The 26,924-nt window shown below is 41.6% G+C and overlaps 1 protein-coding gene across 2 annotated transcripts in view; it reads right to left on the bottom strand.

Moving 5' to 3' along the window:
- acvr2ba (activin A receptor type 2Ba) overlaps positions 1–26,924 on the bottom strand; it is a 44,714-nt gene continuing 17,790 nt past the window's right edge. The window contains exons 2-11 of one of the 2 annotated variants that reach the window (XM_076290510.1): positions 14,705–14,912; positions 11,778–11,887; positions 10,843–10,985; positions 9,829–9,972; positions 9,186–9,329; positions 8,177–8,325; positions 7,821–7,935; positions 7,594–7,732; positions 6,848–6,978; positions 1–6,185 (exon numbers count right to left, since the gene is read on the bottom strand). In XM_076290510.1, the coding sequence (XP_076146625.1) occupies positions 5,988–6,185; positions 6,848–6,978; positions 7,594–7,732; positions 7,821–7,935; positions 8,177–8,325; positions 9,186–9,329; positions 9,829–9,972; positions 10,843–10,985; positions 11,778–11,887; positions 14,705–14,912 (1,481 nt within the window). In that variant the 3' untranslated portion in view covers positions 1–5,987. The remainder of the gene's footprint in view (positions 6,186–6,847; positions 6,979–7,593; positions 7,733–7,820; positions 7,936–8,176; positions 8,326–9,185; positions 9,330–9,828; positions 9,973–10,842; positions 10,986–11,777; positions 11,888–14,704; positions 14,913–26,924) is intronic. The other variant, XM_076290511.1, reaches the window with a different exon arrangement.

Raw genomic sequence — 26,924 nt, 5'->3', positions numbered from 1 at the left:
TGAAATGCTTTATCAGTATTTTATTGTTCACTTTCATATACAAAAAGATAAAATTGAAATAATCCTTTCTAGTATTTTTTCTCTAACAGTCAGGTTGTAGTTGTTTCACACTGGGCAAATACTACATTCATACTGGTTTATTCTGGCACCAATGCAGAGCTGAAACAACCACATCCCGAAATCTAGGCAAATCTATCTCAAACTCTGGATACTGAGCTCTAAATTACCACAGTAAAAAGGAACAATGATCCACTGCAAATTAAAGAACTATGTTACAATGATCGTTCAAAAAGTCCTCAGTTCATTACGGCAATACAATGGATGTTGGATTTTTCCTGGGCATTTCATATATATAAAACCTTTTTTCTTTTAACATACTCTTCAATTGAAAGAGGGGTTACAGCAACAAGCTCAACTCTGTATACACTTCTGTCTCATACAGATTTTTTTAGTATATTTATGTTAAAATCAGTAGTACAAGCCATCTCTGTTCTACAATTTAGCTACAGTGAAACATAACCTACAACATTTACATTTCACATATCCTGGTATAGAAACAGCATTTTAAATATGACCCCTTGACAAGACAAGAAAGAAAACCTCCTTTGGAACCGCCTTGGTCAATTCACAGTATGGACTGTGGTGACATGAGACCTGAAGACTAATAGAAAAACAAAGACTGTATCAGTGAATAGAGGAATACAGCATTTTGTACTCAGAGTGGTTGCAAAGTCACTGGTATCATTTGAGGAAGCCACTGATTTCTTCCAGTATCCTTCTATGGTGACCCTGACCTGTTTGGACAACATGGTACTGATGGCATTGGCAAAAAGAAAAAAGAAAATATAATTCCAGGTATCACTCCAGACATTGCAGAAGTCGTATGAGGCCATGTACTGTATAGCAACTGCTAAGATAAGAACAGTTTTTGATACTTGACCTGAATCTTAATTCAACTGAGGTAATGTATTAAATCATCCACTTCTCCATGTATGTTTGCTTCAGCTTTCTATAGTGCAGTCATACAAAACAATAGCTTACATTGGAAAATACTTTGATAAGGATACATTGGTTTAGACAGCACAAATGAGACCAACAAATATACAAAATTAAAGAGAAGCTGGTTGCCAAAGTTAACATGAATAATGCTTTTGTCTGTAGATTTTTTTTACCTGTTCCTTAATAAATTCATCAATTACCAGATACCAATTCGAAAGCAGTTGTTTGTTTGCATGTCATTTTGTTGTTGTAGTTGTGGCAACTGATAATCTCTGAGAGCCTGTGCATGTTGCATTTGCTTCTAGGCCTCCCTCTGTATTCACTTCTATGGTGAAACAGACTCACAGGAGATCCATAGAGGCTTCCCATACAGTACCATTTCTTTCATCTCAAACAGAAGTCACAAGCTCAGCGAGGAAGAGGTTTTCACATTGTCAAGGGGTGCATGGTTGTATGATCATATGTTACACCAGTACAAAAGAGGTTTTCCTGTTCGTAAGACGAAAGTGTACATCACTTAATCATAGTATCTACGACTATCCAGCTAGCAACACTGTTTTCACATGAGGTCTGAGGTAATTGGTTCCTGAAAACCTGGATCTAAGACTGCATCCAGAATTACAGCTGGTCACTTTTTAGAGATTTATATTATATATGGTGCTTTTTTTTTAATCTTTTTCACTTTTTGTGATACTATGACAGAAACAACAAGAGAGGAAGCAAAAAACAAGGGAGAGGCTTTTGCAGAGGCTGCTTGGGTAATGTGATGTGGAAAACAAAGGCACAACATCAGAACACCTCTGACTAGAGGTTTGGACTGTTGCTGATATTTCATGCATTTCATCTTCCGGAGAGGCCATCTTAGTCAACATGGACCCTGACACACGGGGTGCCTGTTCTCTACGTGCACATCTATATTTGCAGCACTTAAACTAAAATTATTTTTGGAACGACTCTGGCATGTTGAAAAAATACATTATCCCAAATCCCTAACCTCAGCATTTTTCAATTCACATAGAGGATTCTTCCTTTTGGCATAACGGGGGAAACTGAAATATGATGAAACACCAGAGAAATACTAGTCTCTTCCATTGCCTCATAAAACCTCCAAGAGTATTGCTAATACACAGGAAGATAGTTTAGATGTTTTCTGACCATATGTAGCAGTAATTTATTATGTGATAACTTGTTTATACAGCCAATCACATCTAACTTTTTTACTTTCTTAATATAAACATTTAAACAAAGTGCTTCAAAGCAACTAATGGAACATGGGGATTTGAATACTGACTAGCTGATCATCGTCTTACAATCTTACATCATATTGAAACAGGTTTCACGTGACTTTCATGAATGCTTTGATGCTAATTGAATCATGTTGCAAATTCATGAAGAACTTCAAAGCCCCCTTTAGAAGCGAAGACAGACAGACTTTGGTTATCCTCTTGCAGAGTTCAAAATGCAAGGAATTTGGCTACATCTTAAATGTTGTACAAAAGGAGGTCAATAATTCATTAAATGGAAACAAACCATCAACAAATACCAAAGCATTGACAAGGATCGACAAACATCAGAATAATCCAGGCGTAATCAAAACACAGCACCTAAAGTACGGTGGATTTGGTTGATTGCTCAAAGATCTTACAATCCCTATGAGTACACCCAGTTTAGAAAAAACAGAAATCTATTGCAGAGGATATTGCTTGCTATGTAGTCTGTCCCAGTTGGCAACTATTCAAAGCACCAGTCAGCAGAAAACAGGCCAAGAGCTGATGTACTCTTATTTTACAAATCTGAGGGCACTGGCAGAGCAAATGATGCCAATGACCAAAACAAATGGGTTTGATGATTTTTGAAACTCGTACAATTAACTGTATTCTACACTGTATTATAATGAAATGCAAAGCACAAAATACTTTACCATTTAAACTACTTTGGTAGTGGGGCAATTCATTTTCTTTTAATATTGGCAATAAGCTTCATTGGGGAAGGGCTTCATACACTATCTTTTAGGAGTTGAAATGAAGACCTGCTAAAGCATACTCACAGCAAATTAAGCCAAAACGGCTATAAGTACCCATGCTAACGAACCACATCCATCTGGAAGTAAGCAAGCAAAACAGAGTCCATGATGACCGAGATAGGTCCAAGGGGTTCTGACTTTATCAATCGGTCACGGTCACAGAGCATATACTCCCAAATCTGAGTGCTAAGTGTGAGAAGTGGAAGTGCAGAACCCAGAGCTAACATATGGCACCATGAGGAATAAATTAAAGCTCTTCGTTTGGGGTGAAGTGTATTCATGGGGGTCTAAAGCAGCCGCTGCAGAGCCTCATGAAGCCTATGCGCCAAGGACACAGCAGGTGGGACACCAAACCTTTCACTGCCCTCCCTTTTGGAACCACCAGCTCTATCCACGAATCACTGATCAGTCGATTTTTTTTCTGTGTAAAAATACATCTATTTTAAAGAACTGGGATTTCACAAAATAATTTACAATGGTAAATTTGGTGAGGTCACTTTGTGTGAGTTAAAAAAAATGGAAGAGGGTCAATCTGCATCGCCCGTCTATCTCCATGCTAATTCATAATGCTTTGAAAGAAAGTTATTATAGTAAACAAATGACAATAAAAAGGAACAGCATTTTGGGGATGTGCAAATAAAATATAGTATAATACAGTTAAAGAGAGAAAGGGGTAGGCGAATCTGAAGATTTTTTTGTTATAGTTGATTTTAGCCAAATAGATAAAGGTTCAATGTCCCATGTAGTAACAGACAGGAAAAGAACATTAGAGGAAACAGCCAGCACAAATAATGAATAATGCCCAGGTGTCATGAATAGGCAGAATTCTACAGTTGTATACAGCTATTTACATGATTTCTCTCACATTATGCAACATAACTAGCACTTCTTAAAAGATTTTGGACTTTTTAATTTTCCAAAACTCCCTAATCATAAAAGCCAATTTACATTAAAATATACTTACTACAAGTCAACACAACTAACAAAATATATAACAGAAGTCATACACATAGAAAAATCTGAGGTATTTCTGGTTTGAGGTGGTCTGTGGTTCATGAACAATTATCTGTTTTTTAGCATTTTCGCTCTAGACTTTATTGTTTTATGTTATTCTGGTTCACCTCGGAAGCCTTGACATTTCTGTTGATGAATATGCATTTGTATGCAGTTTCTACCGAGAGTTGTATGTGTAATGCACAGAAGAAAGGAATATATATAGAAATATATTCATCTTTGAGTTGAAACAGCAGCATTGTGGACATTCACTGTTACATTATGGCATACAGAAATAAGGTTTCTCACGTGCCACGTTTAAGACAAAGAACAATAATGATCCTTTTTTTTCTCTTTTCTTTTTTCTCCCCTCTATTCAAATAGAATGTGGCCGTTCAGTCATGAAGTGAAGTTTGAACTCCTTTTTTCTGTCTTGTCCATTGCCCTGTGGAAATGTCTCTACAATTCAGGACCGCTGAGGTCATAACTCAAATTTTGGTCCCTGTGAGAAAGAGGTAAAATACGAAAGGACCCGGCCAAGATGCATGTACTGGAATCCATCTTCATGTCCAACACTAGTTGAAGATACAGGCTTTAATGAGAATGAGGCTGGCCTCTGTTGTCAGAATCTAAGTCCTTAACTCCCGACATCCAAAATGTATTCTAGATTAAAGACAGTAAAAAAAAAAACGCGGACAAAAAATAAAACAAAAGGAAAAAACTAAATAAAAAGCCAACATAACACATTTATCTACTGACGGCCATCTAGGCCAACACTTGTTTTGTGGTCGACTTCCCACTTCCTTGTTCAGACTCTTTTGCACATACATTCATTCATTAATTAATTAATTCACTCATTCATTCATTCATTCACCCGCTCACAGCCATACATCTTCACCATGGTCTTGCACATATTGTTTTAGTTTTTTTAGTGTTTTAATTTACTGGTTACCTTCAACTTCCAGTCTGGCTTATCAACCCATGGGGCTAACTGAGCCACGGAAGTGGTCAGGTAGACCCCTTTCTGCCTAACTCCTCATTCCTGATGGGTCTGCCTTTTTTTCGCTACACGGAAAGACGTAAAAGACGTAACCCCCCAACCCTTTGAGACTGGTTACCTGAGAAGTAGTTCTGTACCAAATAAGATGCACTGTCACTGACAATGCACTAACCAAACTCTAGTTGCAAGCCATCTCCATTTAAAAAAAAAAAAAAACACCTTGTCATGAAAAAGAAATGACGTTCATCCAACCCCTCACTAATCCGACCCCAGTTTTCACACCACAAAACCAAAACAATAAAAAAAGAAATTAGTTTGTCTTCCAACTTTTTCTGTGTTCTAGAGACACCCGTTAGTTCCGTAAAAAGACACGTTTACCGTAGTTTTGTATAGCACATGCTGTCAGAAAAAAAAAGAACTGTTCAGAAACAAACAAAAAATCCCTTGAGGAAAGTTGTGTGTAACAGTCTTAAATGTTCCTCCAAGGTTTGCAGCATTATTTTATTGTCCAACATGGTAGATGGTTGCTTGGTTTGTTGGTTGTCACAGGCAATCTTGTCCAGAAGACAGAAAAATAGGAATAGATAAAACCTAAAAAAGAGAAAAATGAACTGAAATGAAGAGGTTGAGGTACCTGCACCTTGTCAGCATTCATAAGTCGGCACCTGAATGCGCTTTGAGATGTCCATTTGCTGTTTTTTTTATTCTTTTTTTCCTCTCTTCATAAAAATACAGTAGAGATGTGTGCTGGTAATATTGATCCGATCAGGAAAAAAAAAATAATAATTAAAAAATGTTGAATAAAATAGCAGCTGCATTCATGTTGTTGTCTGAGATCCGCTGAGTCTGGAAAGATGAAGGTTGTTTCATTTTGCTTGCTTGTTTCACAATGTTTCATGGTATGTCTTTTTCCATTTGTTGATGTTGTTTTGATTTCTGTATCATAGAGGAAAAATGAAAGGAGGGTAGGACTCAGATACTGGACTCTTTGGGTGGCAAGTCCACGTTGGTGACCGAAGTCACCATAGAAACCAGGCAGTCCGAGGTAGTGGCACTATTGAGCCGGCGGATCTGGGAGATCCGCTCTTCCACACAGCCGGCTGAGAGTCGGGCCTCGGCGTCGTGGTCCCAGCACTCCTCTATCGTCTCACACAACGCCTCCAGGCCCTGCTTAGGCCGAGACAATGTCAAAACACAATATGAATCAGACACCTGGAGAAATACTCTGCAATGTGACTGAGAGGGCTTAAACTTTCGTTATTAAAGCTTCTACAATTTATGTGGTTTGCAAACCTCCACTAGACTATAAGTCAACAGTTGTGGTAGATGTCAATCCCCAACCATCAAGGAGCTGGAGGCGTGCATAATAATGAGGAAACTGTGAGACTCCAGGCTTTCTATCATCAAACACGATAACATTTGAGAATATAATTTATATCTTTCTTTCAAACAACTATTTAACTTCTATGTATTCAAAAAAAACAGAATGTAGTAACGGAAAGTTTCTAAATTCACAGAAAATGCAGTCTTTCAGATTGCCCCAGACTCTATTTGAACAGAAACCAGACAATTAGCACCATGTCTGCTTTGATTCATTACCAGCCTATAACACACTTATATGTGTATCTGAGGTAGGTTTAGCATTAAACTGTGGTTTTAAAATTGAAGGCTGTCACGGTATTTCCTTCAGAGTGTGATAATGTATTTAGCCCGCTCACACACTATTATATACTAAAGATTGCTTGCTTGTGAAAGCACCAACTAAATCACAGGGTCATAATGTGATATCTTAAACTGTACAAAATGAACTCCTGAAGCAGGAGTCTACTCACAGCGTGCTTAAGCCAGCAGTCCTTGAATACCGGCCGCATTTTTTTGTGGACCACAACCTCCTGAAGGTCCTCCAGGGACGGGTGCTGCCCGATCTCCTCCTCGAAGGGCAACATGTACTCATCTACAGGGCCTGGGGGTAGAGGAGCAGAGTTCAGCTGGTGAAGCATTAATCCTGCCACAGTGTAAATAATATATTCCTTCAAGCCAAAATATACATGACACTGTAAATATCACTAACATGATGCTGGGGTCTAGCTTTCAACAGTCTCCTTATCATATCTTGTCCCTCCTCTAGCAGTGCAAATGCATTCAATAAATCATACTATTCAATCCAAAGACATGATGTTTCAACATGTGATGACAACTGTTAGGTAGCCTTGGTTACAACAAAATGCCATGAGATTAGTCAATTCCACCACTAGAATAGAATAGAATAGAATAGAATAAAATAAAACAGAAGTCTTTATTGTCCACTACTTTGGAAATTCGTCTTTGGCCCCACAAACATGTAACACACACAAGCAAGACTACACAACAGGTACAACATAAAGCAGACACAAACAAAGACTACACAGCAGGTACAACATAATGCAAACACACACAAAGACTATACAGCAGGTACAACATATAGCAAGCACAAACAAGACTTCAAAGCAGGTACAACACTACAAAGATAAGAATGTGATGTATGCAAGAAATGTAACTGTTGCCGTCGGCAGTGTCAATTGTACGCTCAAGTCCTTACCATCGGCTGCTTTACAGCGCGACACCAGCTCCCAGAGCACCAGGCCCATGGCATACATGTCTATCCTCAAGAAGGCATCCCTCTGGAAGTTAATGGCTCCTTCCAGCACCTCGGGTGCCATATACCTTCTGGTTCCCACCTGCAAGAACAAGAACAGGCAACAGTAATGTCATGACCCACTCATCAGAGATTACAGCAGGGCCATCTGGGTGGAGAGGGGGACTCACCTGGCCGTGGGTGTCTCCGGGTGGCTTCCCTGGCTCAAACCGCACTGCCAGACCAAAGTCACCAATGACCGCGGTGAGGTCATTTTTCACCATGACATTTTTACTCTTGAAGTCCCTAAAATTACACAAAAATGACATGGCTGAGCTGACAAGTCTAGACAATGACCGAAAACATACTTCACAGACTAAATGCCACAATAAACTATTAATCATTGAACATTTAAACAGCATTTCAACTTTTGCATTTTAAATTGCGTCCACCGACAGACTGTCTGTTGTGTAAACATACTACAACTATAAAACCATCAGAAGGAGTTAAGAAAGGTTCCAGTTATAAACGGAAACATTTTCTGTACCTGTGAGCGATGGCTGGCTTGGGCCCCTCTCCTTTATAACGTGGCACGTCCTCATGCAGATAGGCCAGGCCACAGGCCATAGTCTCCGCAATGTGACAAATGTCATTCCAGCTCACCGCATTCCCTTTCAGGTAATCCGTCAGGGAACCCTATAGAAAGGGAAAGACACGTACATCTCAGCACATGTAGTGTTACTGACTGACTGTGTGTAGAACTCTTATGACAAAACACAATAATAATTTGTAACTTCTTAAAGGACTACATTTCTAGCTTTACATAAGCGTATCACCACCCCAAGTTAAACAGAAAAACAATAATGAGTAAAACCAAATCCTTTTTAACTCTCTCAGGGCTTGTCAAAGTTCAAGAAGACCTCCTTGTGGCACAATTGGTGACTATGGCTGCTTGGTCTATTAAGCTTAATATAGCTGGTGATGAATAAACTGGCTCAAAGATGGGCTGTTTTGCAGCACACAAGCTTAAAGCCAGAGCCTTTCACTGTAACACAGCAATTAGACCTTTGCTCCCTCATCAGATTACACACAGAGGAAGTTATCAGACTAAAATAAGTTCTTGGGTTTACCATCCCTGTGAGTGAGGGAGAGCGTTTCTCTTTTCTTTCTTTTTTGCTATATTTGTCATTAAGGCAGTTACTTGGAGTACATCATGCCTTATTATGTTACAGACAGTCTGTTTCCATTAAGCACCATAAATGATGACCGTAAATGAAGAAACTGAGGCACCTAAAAGCGACGCAATAACAACAGCGGCCAGTAACAACCCCTTAGAGCAAAAACGTTAATGGTGCACTAGCCTAACTGAAGAACAGGAATCTTCCCCCACCTTTCTTATGCAGCCCTTGCCACTTGATCTACTAAACCCCTCTTCTACTGCACCCCCCCCCCCCCACCATAAATGCACAAATAGGCTGACACCAGACATAATTTCACTGCATTTCTTACATCCAGTAACTATATGAATGTGACAATAAACTTCCTTGTATCCTTACCCTTTCATGAAACTCTGTGATTAGCCAGAACTCTGTCTCCAGGTTGGACCCACGCTTCTCTGCAGCAATGTAACGCAGGAGGTTATCATGCTTCATCCCTGGCATAATGAAGATGTCCCGCTCATTCTGCCACGACAACTTATCCTGTACAGAGAACAGTGGGAGAAGAATCGTAAAAACAACTTAACCAAGATTTAAATGAACACAAGTGCGAGACATAAATGTAGAGAGGTCAACATCAACAGATGTGTTACAGGGATTGCAGTTTTTAATTATGCTTAGTTGGACCACTTACATGGTTATGCTAGCATTACAAATGCATTTACTTATCTAATCTGTACTGTACTGCTATAATCTGCATCATGCCTTATTATGTTACAGACAGTCTGTTTCCATTAAGCACCATTAATGATGACTGTAAATGAAGAAACTGAGGCACCTAAAAGCGATGCAATAACAACAGCGGCCAGTAACAACCCCTTAGAGCAAAAACGTTAATGGTGCACTAGCCTAACTGAAGAACAGGAATCAGAAGAAGACGGGGAGAGGGGAGGACAGGACAGGAAGTGGGATAACAGAGGCTGTGCAATTGACCAAATCTAAAAGATAGGTTTCAAATAGCGTTTCATGCAACTGTACCCACCTGAATAGGGAAGACCTTCACAGCTACATAATCATTCATCATCTGGGCCTTCCACACACACCCAAAGCGCCCCCTGGCTTTGATTTCCAGCAGCTGCAGGGGTTTGAGTCCAACCAGTGGAGAGGGTGGAGGTAGGCCAGGATCCTGGAGAACATGAAGAACAACAAGGAATTAGAAGTGAAAGAGTTGGAGCAGATGAGGGTTAGAGTTAGACCAGAGTTATTAGAACATACATGGGTAGCAAATGTGCAGTCAGTTCTCGTTTCAGACGTCGGACATCCAGTCGACTACTAAACTGTATGAATCTACAAGACTGTTGAACTGGACTGAACTGTGCCAAATGCTTGAGCGCTGACACTGTAAATAATGTGTCTTCAGAGATTTAGCCAGCCCTGAGTTGACAGTGATTTTACATCTTCCTTTTCTGAAGACGGCACACATGAATTTGTTTTCATGTGCAATACATAAAACATTTATGTGCAATGCATGCAAAAACAGGAACACTCTGGGAGGAAAGCGACTGGCAGTAAAGGTAAAGAAAAAAATCTGTTGGTTATCTAGAAAGGCACAGCATGAATGAATGGTTTGTTGACAGACACACAGGAGCATGAATGATTAATTCAATAATCAAATGATTGCTGGGTCATCTAGTGTGTTGCATCTTCTTTTTACAGTGAAAAACAGTAGCCATACAAGACCTATGCTGTGGAGACAGCTAACCACTGAATTTCAGTTATGCAGAGGAATAATACTGAACCACCACAAGGTGGCACCATTGCTGTAAGATGGGAAAACAGAGCGATCCTCCTGGCTACCTGTGAGCTATTTAATGAATGCCATTTAAACAAAAAGAATAAAATTTAAAGGGTCGTGAAGAGTTTAGAAGGCAGCTCAAAAATGACGAGGGAGCATAAGCGCAACAAAAATCAGGTAGATGCGGAGGAACAGATTGATCAGCTCAGAGAACAAAGAAAAGGGTGAGAGCAGGAAGAAAGGCCACATCACAGCCCCTACCTCATTGATGTCCACATGGCCATAGGGGGGCTTGCGGTGGCGGTACATCCAGAAGGCCAGCAGCAGTGCCATGGTCAGCATGGTGACAGGGAGGAGGGAGTAGACCAGCACGTTGAGCAGAGAGGGCTTGGAGGGCTTGATATCTGATAAAACACACAACTATTACTGACCACAGACACTCAGAGGGGAGAGACTGATGGACAAAAGAATGCTTCATGTCAATTCAATTTTCCTTGGTTATGTTATTTCAATAAAGATAAGACATACAGTCATACAGACAAAAGCCCTCTGAACTAGAATACAGAGCTTGGCACAGTGCGGTTTTGAAGGTTAGGACAGAGACTGTGAAAAGGGAGATGCACAGCTCCCCTGACAGAGATATGTCGCACACAGTACCACCGGACAGAGTCAGTAAAGGAGGAAGTCCTCGACAGGTGCTGCGTGGGACGTCTCCCATGTTTACCTCTAACAACCACGGTAGGGAGAGCAATTCCAGTTGATGTTAAACAGTGAATGTAAATGCCTGAAACTGGGTTAAGCCATCAGCTGTGGAAATTCAAGGTATTTGTTTCTTGTGTAATCACTGAATACATTACGGAATAAAGAAGAAAAATGAGATCTGGGCACCAACTGATGTGACTAATGCGATCAATGCAAAGGAGAGATACATTTTGCGTGGTAACTGCATTTTGTAAACGGTGTATGAGAGAGTGCGTTAACTGATGGGATTGCTTTGGTTTATGCTGGGTCTTTGTTTCACATGAGGCCTCACAGAGCCGGGCCTGATCAGGTGAAAGGCTGCTGAGGGAGACTCACAGAGGGTGTTGAGCAGCAATGAGGGTGTGTGTGCGTGCGTGCGTGCGTGCGTGCGTGCGTGCGTGCGTGCGTGCGTGTGTGTCTGTATGTGTGTGTGGCGGTTGAAAGCAGTTTCCCACCTGGTCCATGGATGACTTCAGGCAGATGGGTGAAGCGCTCGTTGCAGGAGTTGCCCTCACAGCAGCAGAAGAACACCTGGGGGTTCTCCTCCGTGGCCACGCACTCCTGCCTGTTGCCATGGAGAGGAGAGGAGACGGATTACTACGCACGGTCCCAGACATAAAAAACACAGCTTCAGCACAAACTCATCTTGTGGGCATTTCTAAGAGGGAAAATCTGGGTTAGGGTCGTAAGTATATTGGTATGTCAGCCTGAATTCAACAATATACTGTACCTGACCTAGTTACTACACTCAAGCACACAGACGTCATCTCTAGTTGAGTGTTATCTTACCAGGTATAACAGATTTAGCCCTGCTTTGGCCCTGGGGGCACCTCATAGCCTTGCCCCTGATATTTCATTATATCCACAGAATGAGCACTATATTCCCGGCGATAATAAACCACCGCTTTCGAGAACATTTAAAGAAAATAGGATTCCTTATGGCTCTTATGATCTATGACATCCGTGATCCGCAGAGCTACTTTCACACATGTGTGCACCCAAATGAGAACTCTTATTACATTATTCCACATTCATGAAGGAGTGCACATGGGAGACTGTGACGCCTATGAAAACTATCCTATCTTAACGCCATGGGAGTCCTTGCTCATCCCGTTTCGGTCCGGTTTCCCCCCCCCCCCAGCTTTTCGCCACGCAGATGACTTATCGCGCCATTGGGCCCCCACTTCGTCAAAACTGGGCAAATGAAAATGACTTATTGACCTTTCTTGGGGACTGCTGGGAAAAAGGGTCTGGGCCATGGCGTGACGATAGTGCTGATGGAGCACTCCTCGCTCGCATTTGGCTCCATCAGCGATCCAGCAGCACGCGGGCCACTCATTCAGCGGCCGAGTCCTCTTTGTAAGGCCAAAGCAGAGGGCAAAACCAGAGCCCTGACAGATGGGCCACAGAGACCCAGTCTCATCATTAGTAGGGTCAAACGTTACTCAGTGAGGGAGATGGTATCAACTCCCTCAACAGCAGGGGGTTAACACACTGACCACTGTCCATTTTGGGGTCTTTTATTATCTTTTATCACAAAGGCATGAACCAAATCGGCACATTTTTACAAGTACTGAGTTGGTGCATTACTACAAGTCAGTCTTTATCACCAACACACAATATGGAATGTTTTCCAGCAAACTTTAAAGGCATTATTAATTGGAATTCTCGTTCTTCAGCTTGTCGTTTAGTCAGGAATGTTTGGAATTTGAAGGCCACACCTGGGGCTTATGGGAGAGCTATTTCCAGAGCAATACCCTTTAGATTAGGCAACCTGGGACTGCCAGAGATTGTTTCTTAAGGAGCAGCCATTTGTGACTGTCCCACTTTTGCTTTGATACCAGTCCAACAGGGAGTGGTGGGATCATTTAACCAATATTCCTCTCACAGGAGGTGGTGATTAGGGCTGATTGTTTTGCATTCAGTTGCTTTCCCCCTGTTAAGGCTGATTTTTATTTTTATTTCTTCAGGCTGTCAATAAGATCCAACTTTAACAGAAATCAATTTAAGCACACAGCAATCTACGACGCAGTTTTCCTTCCCAATACACAACAATATTAATAATTGTTTTTTCCCCTAATGAAACTTCCAACACCTCATCTGTTATGCGCATGCTAGGATGCCCTCATCTTCCCATTTCAATCCATTTATTCTACAATTTATCTCAGCCCTCAGAATGGCTCTGGAAATAGCTTTCCATAGGGGGAAGCCGTGTAAAAATCTAACATACCCGGAACTCAGAGCTCATCTTGCTCACCATAGAGAGAGCTTGGCTATTTGCCACCTTTATAGCCCAGCAGGGGGGTTGTCAATTGGATATTCAAGAGACATTTAAATGTCATTGCAAATGCATTTAGCATAGCAATAAATACAGTTACTTATTACTGGCAGTTGCACAAGAGTTTAGAAGGCCAGTGCAGAGGTAGCTCAAACAGCAGGTCAAAATCTAGAGACAAAGAGACAAAATCTATACCATTAACTATATCATTATGAAAGGGAATGAAAATGCTTGGTCTACAGAAAGGGAAAAATAACCTACACTAAACCCACCATCTTCTATATGAATAAATGTAAATATAAAACCAATACAGCATGTTTTGATTAGGGGGCAGTAGAATTTTAACAGATTTAACAGTTGATTCAATTAATCTTTTAATTTCTGATGAGAACCATGTAATGACCATAACCCAATACTCTGCATTGTTATTACATGAATGGTATAAATTTTTCCGCTCCATCCTTGCTTCAGACACGTGTTAGACTTAAATTTCCTAAAAATAAGAAACAACCAGCTGATAAGATGTTGACAGAATATAGACCTGTCTCGCTTATTTTTAGTGGTCGACACATGAACTCTAAAATAAATAGTTACCATGCCAGCCGGTTAAGGGTGTCTCATTAAGTGCCAAGATTGCTCCCAAACTCTAGATATTATGTATGTACATGGGAAGACACACCATCTGTTGTATGACCCAAGGGGAATATCTGAACTGAGCTATTAAGTGTGCAGACCCATCTTCATTCTCTCTATAGGCCTAAGGGAAGTAAATATCATATGGAGATTACATAGGCTGACATTAAAACATATCCTGTACTGACCTTCAAGTGTTCAAGTTATTTTCTCTGGTAAAATATACCTCCCATATTTTCACAGAGCAGGGACAATTGTGGACAAAAGGAACACTGTAGTATTCACCCATTGACCCACCGTTGTTTGTGAATGTGTGTTATTTTCCTAGGCTAGACCTATTTGTGTAAAAACGTTTGATTTTGAAATGATGGGGGGAAAAAGCACTCAGGGTATTATGATGGTATAATACTCTCATTTTCAACACAGCTGCTTGTGGAAAAAGAACTGTAAGGAAAAGGATCAAGGGCTTACTTGTTGTAGCAGTTGAAGTCATCCAACCAGCAGCCTTTCTTCACCAACTCGATGGTGCCGGAGTTGTTCCGCCATGAGGCGTAGCAGTGCGATCGCTTGTCCTTCTCCCCCTCACAGTGCTCCACGCCGCTCTGGTTGGTCTTCTCCATCTCCCAGTTGATGTTGTAGTACAAGCACACATGAGTGTCCACCTCTCCATGGCTGGGCCCTGAGAACACACAACAAGAAGCAAACCATGTCAGCCTTTCCTGATCGCCAAAACATAGGCTTGGGAGACGGAATGGGCAAATATTATAAACCTGCAGTCCACACAAGTATTTCAAAAGTGGCAACTAAACAACCTGTGATGTGTTGTGCAAGAAGCCAAAGTAGTCTTACACATTAACACCTAATCAACACAAACACATACAAACACACACACACAATTTCAAATTGTACCTCAAACCACAAAAAACGGGATTTTGTCTACATAATGTGCATGGCAAAAGCAGATGCCTCAACATGGCATAACTCTAAAGTATAAAAAGGAAGAACGAAATTTAACAAACTACACCAGTGGCCGCGGAGAGACCGTAGCACCAAAAACATTATTCGGCCATTCATGTCCCTCGGCGTTTTCAGACTAAGCGAGGCTCCTTGCATCAGCCGCTGATGGGAGGGAACATTTATCGTTTGGCAAGGCTCAAGGGCAGCACTGGAGAAAGAGCATTTGAGGCTCTTTGCGGCTTTTCATTCACCGAGGACTTTTGAACTCCTCCAAATCAGCCTGTACAAAATGAGGTCATTACATCAATCCAGACTCCACAAAGAGCAAGGTGGCTCACATCAGTGAAGATCAGTGAGAGGCAGAGAGAGCTCCTAATAAGAACTAGTGAAATTCATAGTTTTATTCCAATACACCAACATCAATTAGTGCTACCATCTATTAGTGTTGCACGGTGTATCGATACTAAAAAGGTATCGCGATGCCTTCACGCAAAAAGCGATACGATTTCAGACGTTTTTAGAATCGATACTTTATTAAAATAATAACGTTCTGTGTCTGTGTGAACTGCTGTTCTCACTGCTCCTTTCACGCATCTAGGCAAGTGGGCGTGTCAAGCAGGCAGCTCTGAGTGAGTGAGTGCGCAGCCAACGTCATAGTTCTTTGCCGACAGTTCTAGGCCTTGTGGATAAAACAAAAGGTGCAGTGAAATCTGCAACTATTTCGGATACATCGCGAATTAAGGCAAGCCATCAGGTACACAAAGTCATTTAAAAGCAGTAGGCTACGTATGGAACTTGGCAAAACACCTCGCAGACATATCCCAACATTTTTAAAGAGTTCAAAGAACGACAGGTTAACGAATATGCTATAGAAAACACGACTACATGGTTAGTGCCAAGTTCTTCTCTTATGTTTTAGTCTAGCCTAAGTGAAACGAGTAGCCTATGGTTCTCTGGGATAAAGCGAACCTGCCTTAATCAATGAATTTTGACGAGACATAACGAGCTGTAATCATTTTGAGGAGACATAACGAGCTGTAATCATAGGGTGCTAACGTGATGAAAGCGCAATGTTCACGCCAGAATAACATTACCATAACTTGTAAACGATATATTTCATGTTCGGTCAGTAGCCTACTACTGGTAATATTTGTCATGGCATGTAGACTGCAATTTGTTCAATAATTATTGCCCAGATGTAGGATAGGCTACCCGAAATGCGCTAATTAAAGCCCACAGCATAATACCACCAAAGCGTGTTGAGTCCTAATAATAATAGCGGCGTATTGTTACAGTACGTGCTAGCAAATCATGTTATCAAAGAAATAGACGTAATGTAGTAATGCACAAAGATATATTGCAACAGGTAATGGTGTAGGCCTATCTGACGAAGACCTGAGTGGTTGGAACGTGGTACTTGTACACTGGGCGCAAAGAAGACTAGACTATCCTCACATTTTCCCCTTTGCAACTGTCAAAGAAATCCCATGAACACGGGAAGGCCTAGGGTAGCCTATACTGTACATCAGATGGCCTAAAGATTAGGCCCCTCTGCATAGCATTCAGTGATTTGCATGCAGTAATTTGAACACTGACCTTGATCTAGCCTAGTTTGGCTATTTAAAGCTACTTTATTGCCAAAACACAACACAATGTAAATTAACTATAACAAACAATAAAGGACTTAATCACAGAAAGTAGGCCTACTATTTTACTGACTATAAAAAAATAATCATTATGTAGGAAGTTTAGAAGTTTAGAACCCAGAATTGACCTACACACTACAAAAGTGCACCAAATTCAACACAAATGACTCAATACACTTGGAGGAGGTATGAGTCCTTTCTTCTCCAGATATCTTAGGATTTCGCCGTAGTATCGTTTTAGTATCGAGCATCGTGATATTTATGGCAGGTATCGTATCGAAGTCATAATTTTGGTATCGTGACAACACTACCATCTATACAAGTCTTTGTCAAGGACAGTCTTAACTTAGAACAAACTCCTTCGGGGTGTCTTTGAGGGGGTAATTTGTGGGACTAGTATATACTGGTAGATGTGAGGGTGTAAACTAAGTTTTGAAATATACAGTAAATACCAGGAAACAGCAAACTGTTCACTGTTTTTCCTTTGAGATATCAGAATAGCACTGTGACAAGGGCAGCGTATCCTTGCGAACGCAGATATGAGGGTCACTGTGGAGATTACACCCTGAGGTCTGCCCACAGAGTGGAAGGCCCTCTCCCTCCAAACAAGAGCAGCCAAAGGGAACAGTGGGGAGGACTAGATCTTTTTCTTTCCTCCTCCTTCACTCCCCCCCTCTCTCTCTCTCTCTTTCTCTCTTTCAGCCACTCCTCTCTGCTGGAGTGCGAGAGCATGGAGCCATGTTTACTATACAACAAAAATTTGGCAGAGCTGGATACGGCAGATGTTCTTGCCAATCTGTGCATTACGGTTGCTAGGCAACCGCAAATGTGGGAGTAGAATCATAGGCTCGCCCCCCAGACAAAGCCCTTTTCGGTCACTGGTCTAAACAAGCATGCACATTAACACACACACAAACAAACAAATGTAGAGATATGCATATGTACATGTACAAACAAACACAAAAGGCAGACATACAGAAACACACACACACACACACACAGACACACACACACAAATCAACGTACTATATGGAGCCGGTGTGTGTGTTCACGTTGCTGTACTACGGCCGCATACTAAAACCCAGCCGGCACTGTGAAGGGCCCTCATCTGCATTCAGCAGCTTTATTTACAGGCTTCCATGGGGATATTAAGGCTAATGGCAATAGCAGATGTCAGCAACACAAAAGGTAGTATGCCATCAAAACATGACTTTAGAAACCTGGTCCTTTGAGCTGCCCAGAAATAGAATCCCCTGCCCAATACATTATACAGCCCATATAATTTCAATAAAACCAACAATGTTTTCTAGTTTATAGCCTATTTTGATGGCAACAGGTCTTTTGTGGTTTCTTCCTTTCAGAGGGTCTGACCCCTTTAAGTGTAACCCCCACACCCAACACTTGAAGATTAAATGTGGGGGTAGTAGGTTTATAGCATTAGTTACCATTGATGTACAATGTATATGTTCATGAGGGCAGGAACATGCCCTACCATAGTCCCATAGACTAAGAGGTACTGTGCTACTCCACTTTGGTGAAGGAACAGGCCTGGCTCTTTCAAGGCACAAACATACGGAGGGGAAGGGGAGACGGCAAGCAACCAAAAGGGAAAAGAGCACACAAGCCACTGGTACACTTAAGTCAGCATGTCCACTTCCTTCCTTCTGCCAGCTCACAGACAGCTACACAGACCAGCGGGAGAGCGAGCGAACATCTGTTTCTGGAACTTGTGAGGCTTTGCACTCTCCAAAATCTCACTTCGGAACAGCTCACACCACTCGGGGCCCAAGCCAGTCCCAGCGCAGCAGCTGATAACTCCAGATCCCTGGGAGATTTGGCCCAGAACAGAAACCAATTCCTATGGCTGCCACCAATCACTGTCAAATCCACAACCTTACCGAAAAGAGTGTTCTTTCAGAATGCCTTAACAAGCTGAAATGGTTGTACACAGTCAGAAACTGAAGTCTGAAAGTCTGAGAACCCAATATTTTTTCCTTAGTGGATGTGATAACATAAAACCCACTCTGATGATAGGAGAGAGTGATACAAACACTATTTAGGTTACTCACAGATAGACTTTAAAAGGTCAATTTATAGATCAGACAACAAGCATCACTTGACAAAATAAAACATGAAAAAGACTAAAAGTGTCTGCTATGCTGTCACAGAGTTTATAGCGACTTATTGTTACATATTCTGATTGGACATCAATTCACACAACTACAGAGAAAAACGGCATCAACAGTCTCAGCAATAGCATGGTGCTGCCTATTGCCTGTGCATTAAACATGTGTGGATCATTAAGTGAATCACAGCCACATGGATATCCAGTCTGAAAATCCATACATTGTTAGGTATGAGTGGACTGTTTATGTGACATAAATGTGATATTTCATATAACGTCAGTAATTTACTATGTCCAGAGGGGATGTGTCCTGTTTCTGAAGATTCACACAGCATTGAAATATTGTTCCCTTTTGCATACAGAGGTCCCCTATTCTGTCAGAGAACCCAGAGCTACTGACTCAAGTGTTGATTTTCACAAAGGCCATATTTGTCTCCACTCGGGACTGGACAGCACCAAATATTAACAGTGCTTTTAGTATGAAATAAGCCCACAAGCCTTAGTCTCTTGTGCCTTCCGTGAGGTTTCTGGCAGAATGACATAATTAAAAACAAAAATTGATTATTTCCCAGCTAGTGGCAGTGGGACTGATCTCCTACTGTATCCAACCAGTGACAGGCCTGGTATAGTCCCGCGTCTGTATCCTGTGCATGCGGCCCCTGATGAGAATTGAGTCATCAACGCAATGAGACGAGATCCAAACATTCAGTTGCAATGATTGAGGTTGTATTAAAATGAGGAGGGTAACTGTAGCCATCAATAGTATTTGGATATGATGACTTGTTCCTGAATGAAGTCATAACAACTGTAGTTTGGCTTGAGGGACTCGACCCTGGGGCCATTCGCATGAGGTTCGCTGACCACATGACTAAAAGCCATGGCAGCAAGTCTTGTGACTACATGGGGTGTACTAGAGTGCAGTTTATTCTGTACAGCACTGACCCACTGGCCCCTGTTACACGACAGTAACATTGGCAAATAAAGGATACTGTAATTCTCTGGAAGCACCTGTATCTCAGTTATCCATCAGTTTGGCTTTCACAAACTGCAATCCAAATGGTGAGTAATTTCACACAGGGAATATGGTGAATTCTGTGACAAACCAAACATCATCAACGAATTGACCAGTCTTAAGGCAAAGGAACCGCACAATAACGTGAATGTAAAAGGGAAGAAGGGGAAAAGCAAAAAATAAAAAGCAAAAGGGGAGACGTCTGGAACTGATCTAGTGTGGTTCTTTAAAGACTGCTAGATAGCACTACTGTATATATAAACAGGCCACAAGAACACGCAAGCCCAAAAACCTCGAGCACCACTCTCACATTCCTTACAAGACCGCGATCTGTAATTACAAACAGAACTGGTCAACCACAGTTTCTCTATCACGCTAAACAAACTGTGGTCTCCAGAGGTCTTCTGACCTAAGAGACAGTCAGGTTAATAAACAACAGATTATTTCAATAACTGGGAGAGTTGTTTTGTTATGTCTTGTGTTCGCACTCTCTGAAATAACAGCTGCAGCTTGATTTATGGTGGTGCTTGTCTGCATAAGAGGTATGATTAGTCAAACCTAAATTGACTTCAGTCTAAATGATTGACCCAATGACTGCAATAATAACAATAAGAAAAACTATTAGAATGAAAACGTGGAATCCATAGATCATAAACCCTGACTGACTCCTGCCTGCAAGCGCCCATAAACCCTGTTACTGGTTTATTCATACATATGAACAAGCTATATCTTTTTTTATAGTGCAACGGCAAACCATTTCCTGGTGGTAATCCTCTGCAGACCCCTTATATTTTTCATATTTTCAGCCATTGACATCAATTAGAATGTTGAAGGAAGCTAACTGCCTTCCCCCTAGCTAATTGCAAACTATGTATGTAATCTTTATTTTCGAATAAAAGAGGGAGAGAGAGAGATGCACAAGCTGTTGTCTGTCCCCCTCAGTGGCGTTGGATGAGAGCTAAGCATATGAAAAGGGCCTGGGATTCACCAATATGTTTGTGAATCAGCTACAGGACCTGAGCCCAGAGCTCATTGTTACCATTCTCTTCCCTCACCGCCCCAACACAGACCCTCTGCAAGACAATTTCAGGCTACACTCTATTGCACCACGGCATCCTTTGTCTACAGAGCAATAATTTCTCTTCTTTGATGAGGAATTTAAATAAACCCCCTCGAGGCAGTTCACGGAAAAATAATCTATAACTACTGAAGTATCAGATTAGAGGATGCATTTCCCTGTTCACCTGCAGAAGTCAACTTCGATAAACAAATGAGACTACTTTATTGATCTTATTTCATTCTCGCAGGTCTATGATTTAGAATGATAGAGGAAACTAGTGTCTTAATCTGCACTGCTTTAACTTTAAAAATCATCGCAAAAGCAAAGCCTGGTATAGAATTTTATTTGGAGCCCATAAGAAACAGTAGATTGCCATGTCACATTTTGTGCTGCAATAACATTGGCTGATACAATCACAGCTTGAAGACTGTTGTGTAAATAAAGCCACAGCGACCTAACAACCAACCAGCTGAGTAAAAGAATCCAAACTGGAGCCTTGAGGACCTCTACTCCCGAGAGGACCACGTCAGGTCACAGCAGCAGAACAGCCACAATCCGACTGGGATCAATAGTCAAAACATCTTAGTAAACGGTGACAAAAAGCAGGGCACATATTTGCTGCTATACTTGATGGTTACATTTGTACAGAAACTGTGGAGTGGAGTGGAATTAAATTCTCTCTCTCTCTCTCTCTCAGTAATTTCCTTCAAACACTACTCTTTCTTATCAAAAATAGCTGGCCAGTCCCTTTCAAGTCAGAGAGAGATGCAACATCAATCACTTGTCTAATCAGACCCAGATCTGCACACATCTCTGTGTGTTTTATGGGCGGGAGTCTCAAAGCATGTTTTCCCATTTTAAAAATGCACATCCATGGAACACTTGAAGCCTGTGTGCTCATCATATAGGCTTTTTACTTCACTTACTGGCTTCAAGCACCCAGAGCTTAATTTAGGAGTCTGCACAGAAGCCATTATAATGTAATTATAACAAATGTAGATTGAGCAATGCATTACTTTAAAAGCCTAGTTAGGAAAGAACATTACTTACAGTAGAAGTAGCACACCTACAGAGAGATTCAGACAGTGAGTATTTCCCGATGGAGACACCATTACGGTATATATGGCTCTTTAGTGCTTTTCTGTGCAAACCCCCATTTTAAACATGCCCATGCTCTTGGTTCACATGCTGCTTAATTAGTGCTGCCCATCCTAAATATTTGCGTTTTAAACTGGAGAACTTTTGATAGCAGCAGGGGTACAGCTTGCTCCCAGCAGCATTCGAATGGGTTTTCACCATTCTACTGATCCCCAGGGAGCCAAGGTGCGCACACACACACACACACACACACAAACAGCTGCATTAGGTAAGAGGGAGCCAAGAGCCAGTGAGGGGAGTCACACTGGCTGCCACATTCCTTACGATGAAATGGCCGCAGGCTAAGAAATGACACACGGCTAAGATGAACTGGCTGTCCCTACCTGTGAAAAGCACACATGGAGACACCTGGCAGGCAGCCATGGAGACTTTGTTAAACTGTCCCACCTTAAAAGGACACTACGAAGTCGGCTATATTGAGGCTGAGCACAGACACTCTGAAGGAACCTTCTATCTGGTAGACCTCAAAGCATCAAAGCCTCCCATGCAGAGCAATTCTCTGTTAAATTGAACGTTTCACTGGCAGGCTATTTTGTTAAACAAATGCAGCTCAGATCTCACACCAGACACTAACTTATTCAACCTACTAGAGTGCATTCTACAACACCCTGAACTGGTTTTAAAAACAGATAATATTTCTGTTGGCACTACAAGCTGATGGACACAACGGGCACTGTTCAAACGTCATGTTTGCTCCTGTCCGACCAGTAGTAAGCTTCCACACAGGCATAGAATGGGAGCATTCACAGGACAAAATCACTGTTAAAAATGACTCCAAAAATAGTTTTCCACTAAAAGCAGGGATACCCCGTGTCTGTCCAGGATTGTAAATAAAACACTCCCCATAAAGCCAATGCAGCCTGTCAAGGGCCGACTGTGCCAATCCTCTCTCTCGCTCACACACAGTTATTTGTTGTTGTTGTTGTTATTTTGCTGGAGTCCTGGCCAGCGCTTCCTCACTCTTCTGGCACTGGGCTCCCTCTCACAAGCTGGGCCCAGTCACCAAGCAGGACGCTCCAGTGTTGGTCTTGGCAGATGCCCTCACCTGAGTGGTGGAGCCTGAGCCGCCTCCAGAATCCACTCCCATCAGCTCGGCCCAAGGCACAGCACAGGCCCTCTGATTACTAATACTCCAGCGTGAATTTGCCAGGAAAGACTACCACACATAGACACACTAGAAAACCAGCAATATGATCTAGCACCTTGCTTTATCAGAATTGTTCTTTGTCCTCATTTTGACACGGAAGTAATATTTATTGCTTACCTACAAGGCAGCCCTCTCTACACATCTGAAATATTGTACTGAATTCAGAGCAAGATAGCTTCTGTGAATTGGGGAAAACATCTGAACAGGAGGCACGGTGCAGGCTTTAGCAAGATAACCCAACTAAAACCCTCCCAACAGGAATTATTCATAGATCAAAGCACTTTTCTGAATCAGAATCACTGGTTAAAAGGTGTTTGAATTGAACTATCCAATATTTTCTGTTTTTTTATTTTCATTGATGAGCAATGTCCCTCTTGGCCTGGTTCGTACAATTACTACGTAATGTGAAACAATAAATTCATTCATCACAGCTGTCCATTATCTAACAACGTATGAGAAGTTAATTACCAACATCTGTCTCTGTCAGCACTTCTTGGAAGGATTACACAGGGCATGAATGAGAGACATGAATGAGAGACGTGATTGTGTAATGGATGCTGGAGGCCATGAGGCTGTGTACACTAGGCCGCATTGTTACTGCAGGGTCAGAGAGAGATACCATTGTCACCCTAGTGCGCAGTCCATTAGTGGTCTCAGGCAGAAAGTCACACAACAGGTTCAATGCTGAAGTAAGAAAAGAGACGAGCAGTGTACACCTACTTGGGGCAACATTATTTCACTAACTGCTCTCTGGCTTGACACAGCTATTACTGTAAAGCTGACTTAAAATAAATATTTTTTCAAAGGCACTCAAGTCAGCTAAACACTTCCTAACAGAGGCTATAGGCTAAATGGTGTGAGTGGGTCCTGTAAACATAGAACAAAGGCCGTAATATGAGACCATGGACTTTGTCCTGGGTTTGTGGCTTTGAGCCTTGGACATTTGTAAAGTGCAATGTTAGGGCCACACGCTTATGTAATAAATGGTCAGAGCAAGGGCTGTGCCAATTAAAAAAAAAAAAAAAAAAATTAATTTAAAGAATTAGGATAACATCTGATGCCATGCCAACCTTCACCACCTTTCTCTCGTTCCCATTCCACTCTGCCCTGAAGGAAGACGGATACCATTTTCTATCTCAGAAATGAATTAAGCTACTTCAGCCAGTTAACCCGATTTTAATTTGAAATTTCAACAGCCATGAAACAATTAACGTAATTAAATAACTTTTAACACACAACACAGATATTTCATAATTTCATTACACTCACTCGTTTAGACTGTAAGTGATCATGGCAGTTTAACACTAAATGAGTGTGATTATGGGGATGCCCTGCATTACTTGTAAAGCTGAAGATGGACTATGCAGTAAAGCAACCGAGAAGCCGATAAAGACTAGCTCAAATATCAGCCCACCATAGAAGTATGTCCTGACCATGTGCCAATCAAAACCAGAATGAAACTGAGAGTTCATCTCAGTAGCCCTGTCTCTTCTGTAACACTGAAAATCCACAGGTGCATTTCCTTGAAGGCATGTTCAATGTTTTCCGTCCATGAGAACACCGGAGAAATGGCAACACACAACTGAAGTTGCCTTCTACAATCAACTACTCCTACATGGAATAAAAATATGGTCAACATGTAAATTCAACATATTTTCATCCATTTGTCATACATTAACATAAAGTCATACTCTGTGGCTGCATTACGTATGTGTCTACACATTTCATTTGGATTAAATCTATTTTGGTCACATGTAGCAGAATGAGCTGTGATTTTATGAGTGAGAATTCCTGTTAATGTTCATAATTTCCCCTGTAACTGCCAGTTATTCTCTAAATCATGTTAATGTTAAAAATGTGTGTATGCAAACTGACTCACTAATTTTCCTACACATAGGCGTGCCACAGTGCTCTGCTACACCACAAATCAGTGCTACACACACAACTGAAGTGTAGTATAAAGCTGATCCCAGCCTTCACTAACTCTCCCATGCTATGACCTTGTCTCACTATGGAGGTTTTGCACTGGCCTATCATCCCTCCCAGCAGCGACCTGGTCATGTTAGTGAATGCAGCCTACAGATGAATGGCCCATTATTACATGGCCATATGCCTCACGAGAGCATCTTCTAGCCAACCAACTCGTACACAAAGCCCACGGATGTGACGGTGTGCCTGCATCAGTCCAAGTCCTCTCATCTTCAAAGTGCACAGGGTGCCATGAGAGTGCACACATTTCAGTTCCTTGAAGCTCCACTGTCATGTGTGCATTTAAAAAATCTATATAATCGCACACTAAGCTCATTTGCATTTGTATAGGTGTCTGGCTGACCTATGAGCCTCATACCCACAAAGAGACTATGACCAGTCCCCTTTTGCATTAGAATGCACACACACACACACGCACACACACACACACACATGTGTGTGCTTGTGCGCACATATATATAAGCACACACAAATCTATCTGCCTCCACAGGCAAATATGCATACCCATGGTTATGTGTTGGCAAAAAATGATCACAATCAATTTCTCTTTCTATCCCAAATTAATAATTCCCTCTCTGATAAACACAATCTTCTGCCACCACCAATTGTGTTTTATTTTTTTAAACATGAACGAAACGTGACAAGCAGATGTTTAAGGTTGTGGTCTAAAATGTGCCATTATTGAATGTCACATTAAGTACTAGAAATGTACCTGGATCTGAAAATTTCTGCACTTCACCCAATTACTCTGCTTTTCTCACGAAGACAACAAAGAACACCCATATTAATATTCGAAAGGCTCAATATTTTCCTGAGGTAATAAACAAAATATGTTGTGCGGCTAAATTAAATGGTTCCAACTTATTACAGAGCTGACTTGTTAGAGAAAGCTGGGTAAGTGGTCTGGTAGGTCTGGCTGTTTCATTGTTCACGCTAATTTCTTACATGAAAGGGTAGTCCCAGTCTTTCTACTCATTGTTGTGAAACTGTGCCACTGCCAAACTGCCAAATCACCTCCTCGACACAACTGTTAATATATGCTGATTGTGGTGCGAATGCATGCTGGCAGAGTTCACAGAGTCCAAGGGAAAGCACTCATATGGCAGGTCTTCCCACTGAAACACAGACCACTGGAATGACTCAAAACAACAGGAATCTTAAAAACTCGACTCTTGTCAAACACTGCAATGTAAACAAGAAGAACAACTCTGACAAAGGTGGAGCATTACTTCTGCTTCGGAACGTTTCAAACACAAACATACAACTCTTCATACCGAATGACCGAAATGTTCATTTGCTACTCGCATTTCGACATGATCTCATCTCCTATGCTGAAGCGCAGCGAACATCTGTTTATATTTTGGAGAGAACAGGGGATGACATAATGACAACACTGACATCAGCCCATTCAGCGGAGACCAGGAGGCCTGAGAACGTGCTGCCACAGCTCTCATTCACACAAGGCCCTTTATTTTAAGAAGCAGACTTGGGGGTGGGGGGGAGAAGGGAGTGAGGGAGGAAGGGGGGGGGGGGGGGGTTGAGAAAGAGCCACAAAAAGGAAGAAAAATCTCAAAAAGCTCTTCAGCTCTCTTTACTC

The sequence above is a fragment of the Alosa pseudoharengus genome, unplaced genomic scaffold (assembly GCF_046254945.1).
Source record: "Alosa pseudoharengus isolate Yale_2024_CS ecotype anadromous, Long Island Sound unplaced genomic scaffold, YU_APseudo_1.1 YU_APseudo_1.1_scf_18, whole genome shotgun sequence".
Classification (NCBI taxonomy): domain Eukaryota; kingdom Metazoa; phylum Chordata; class Actinopteri; order Clupeiformes; family Clupeidae; genus Alosa; species Alosa pseudoharengus.
Note: the sequence above shows the minus strand (reverse complement) of the source record. Positions and strands in the feature narration are given on the sequence as shown.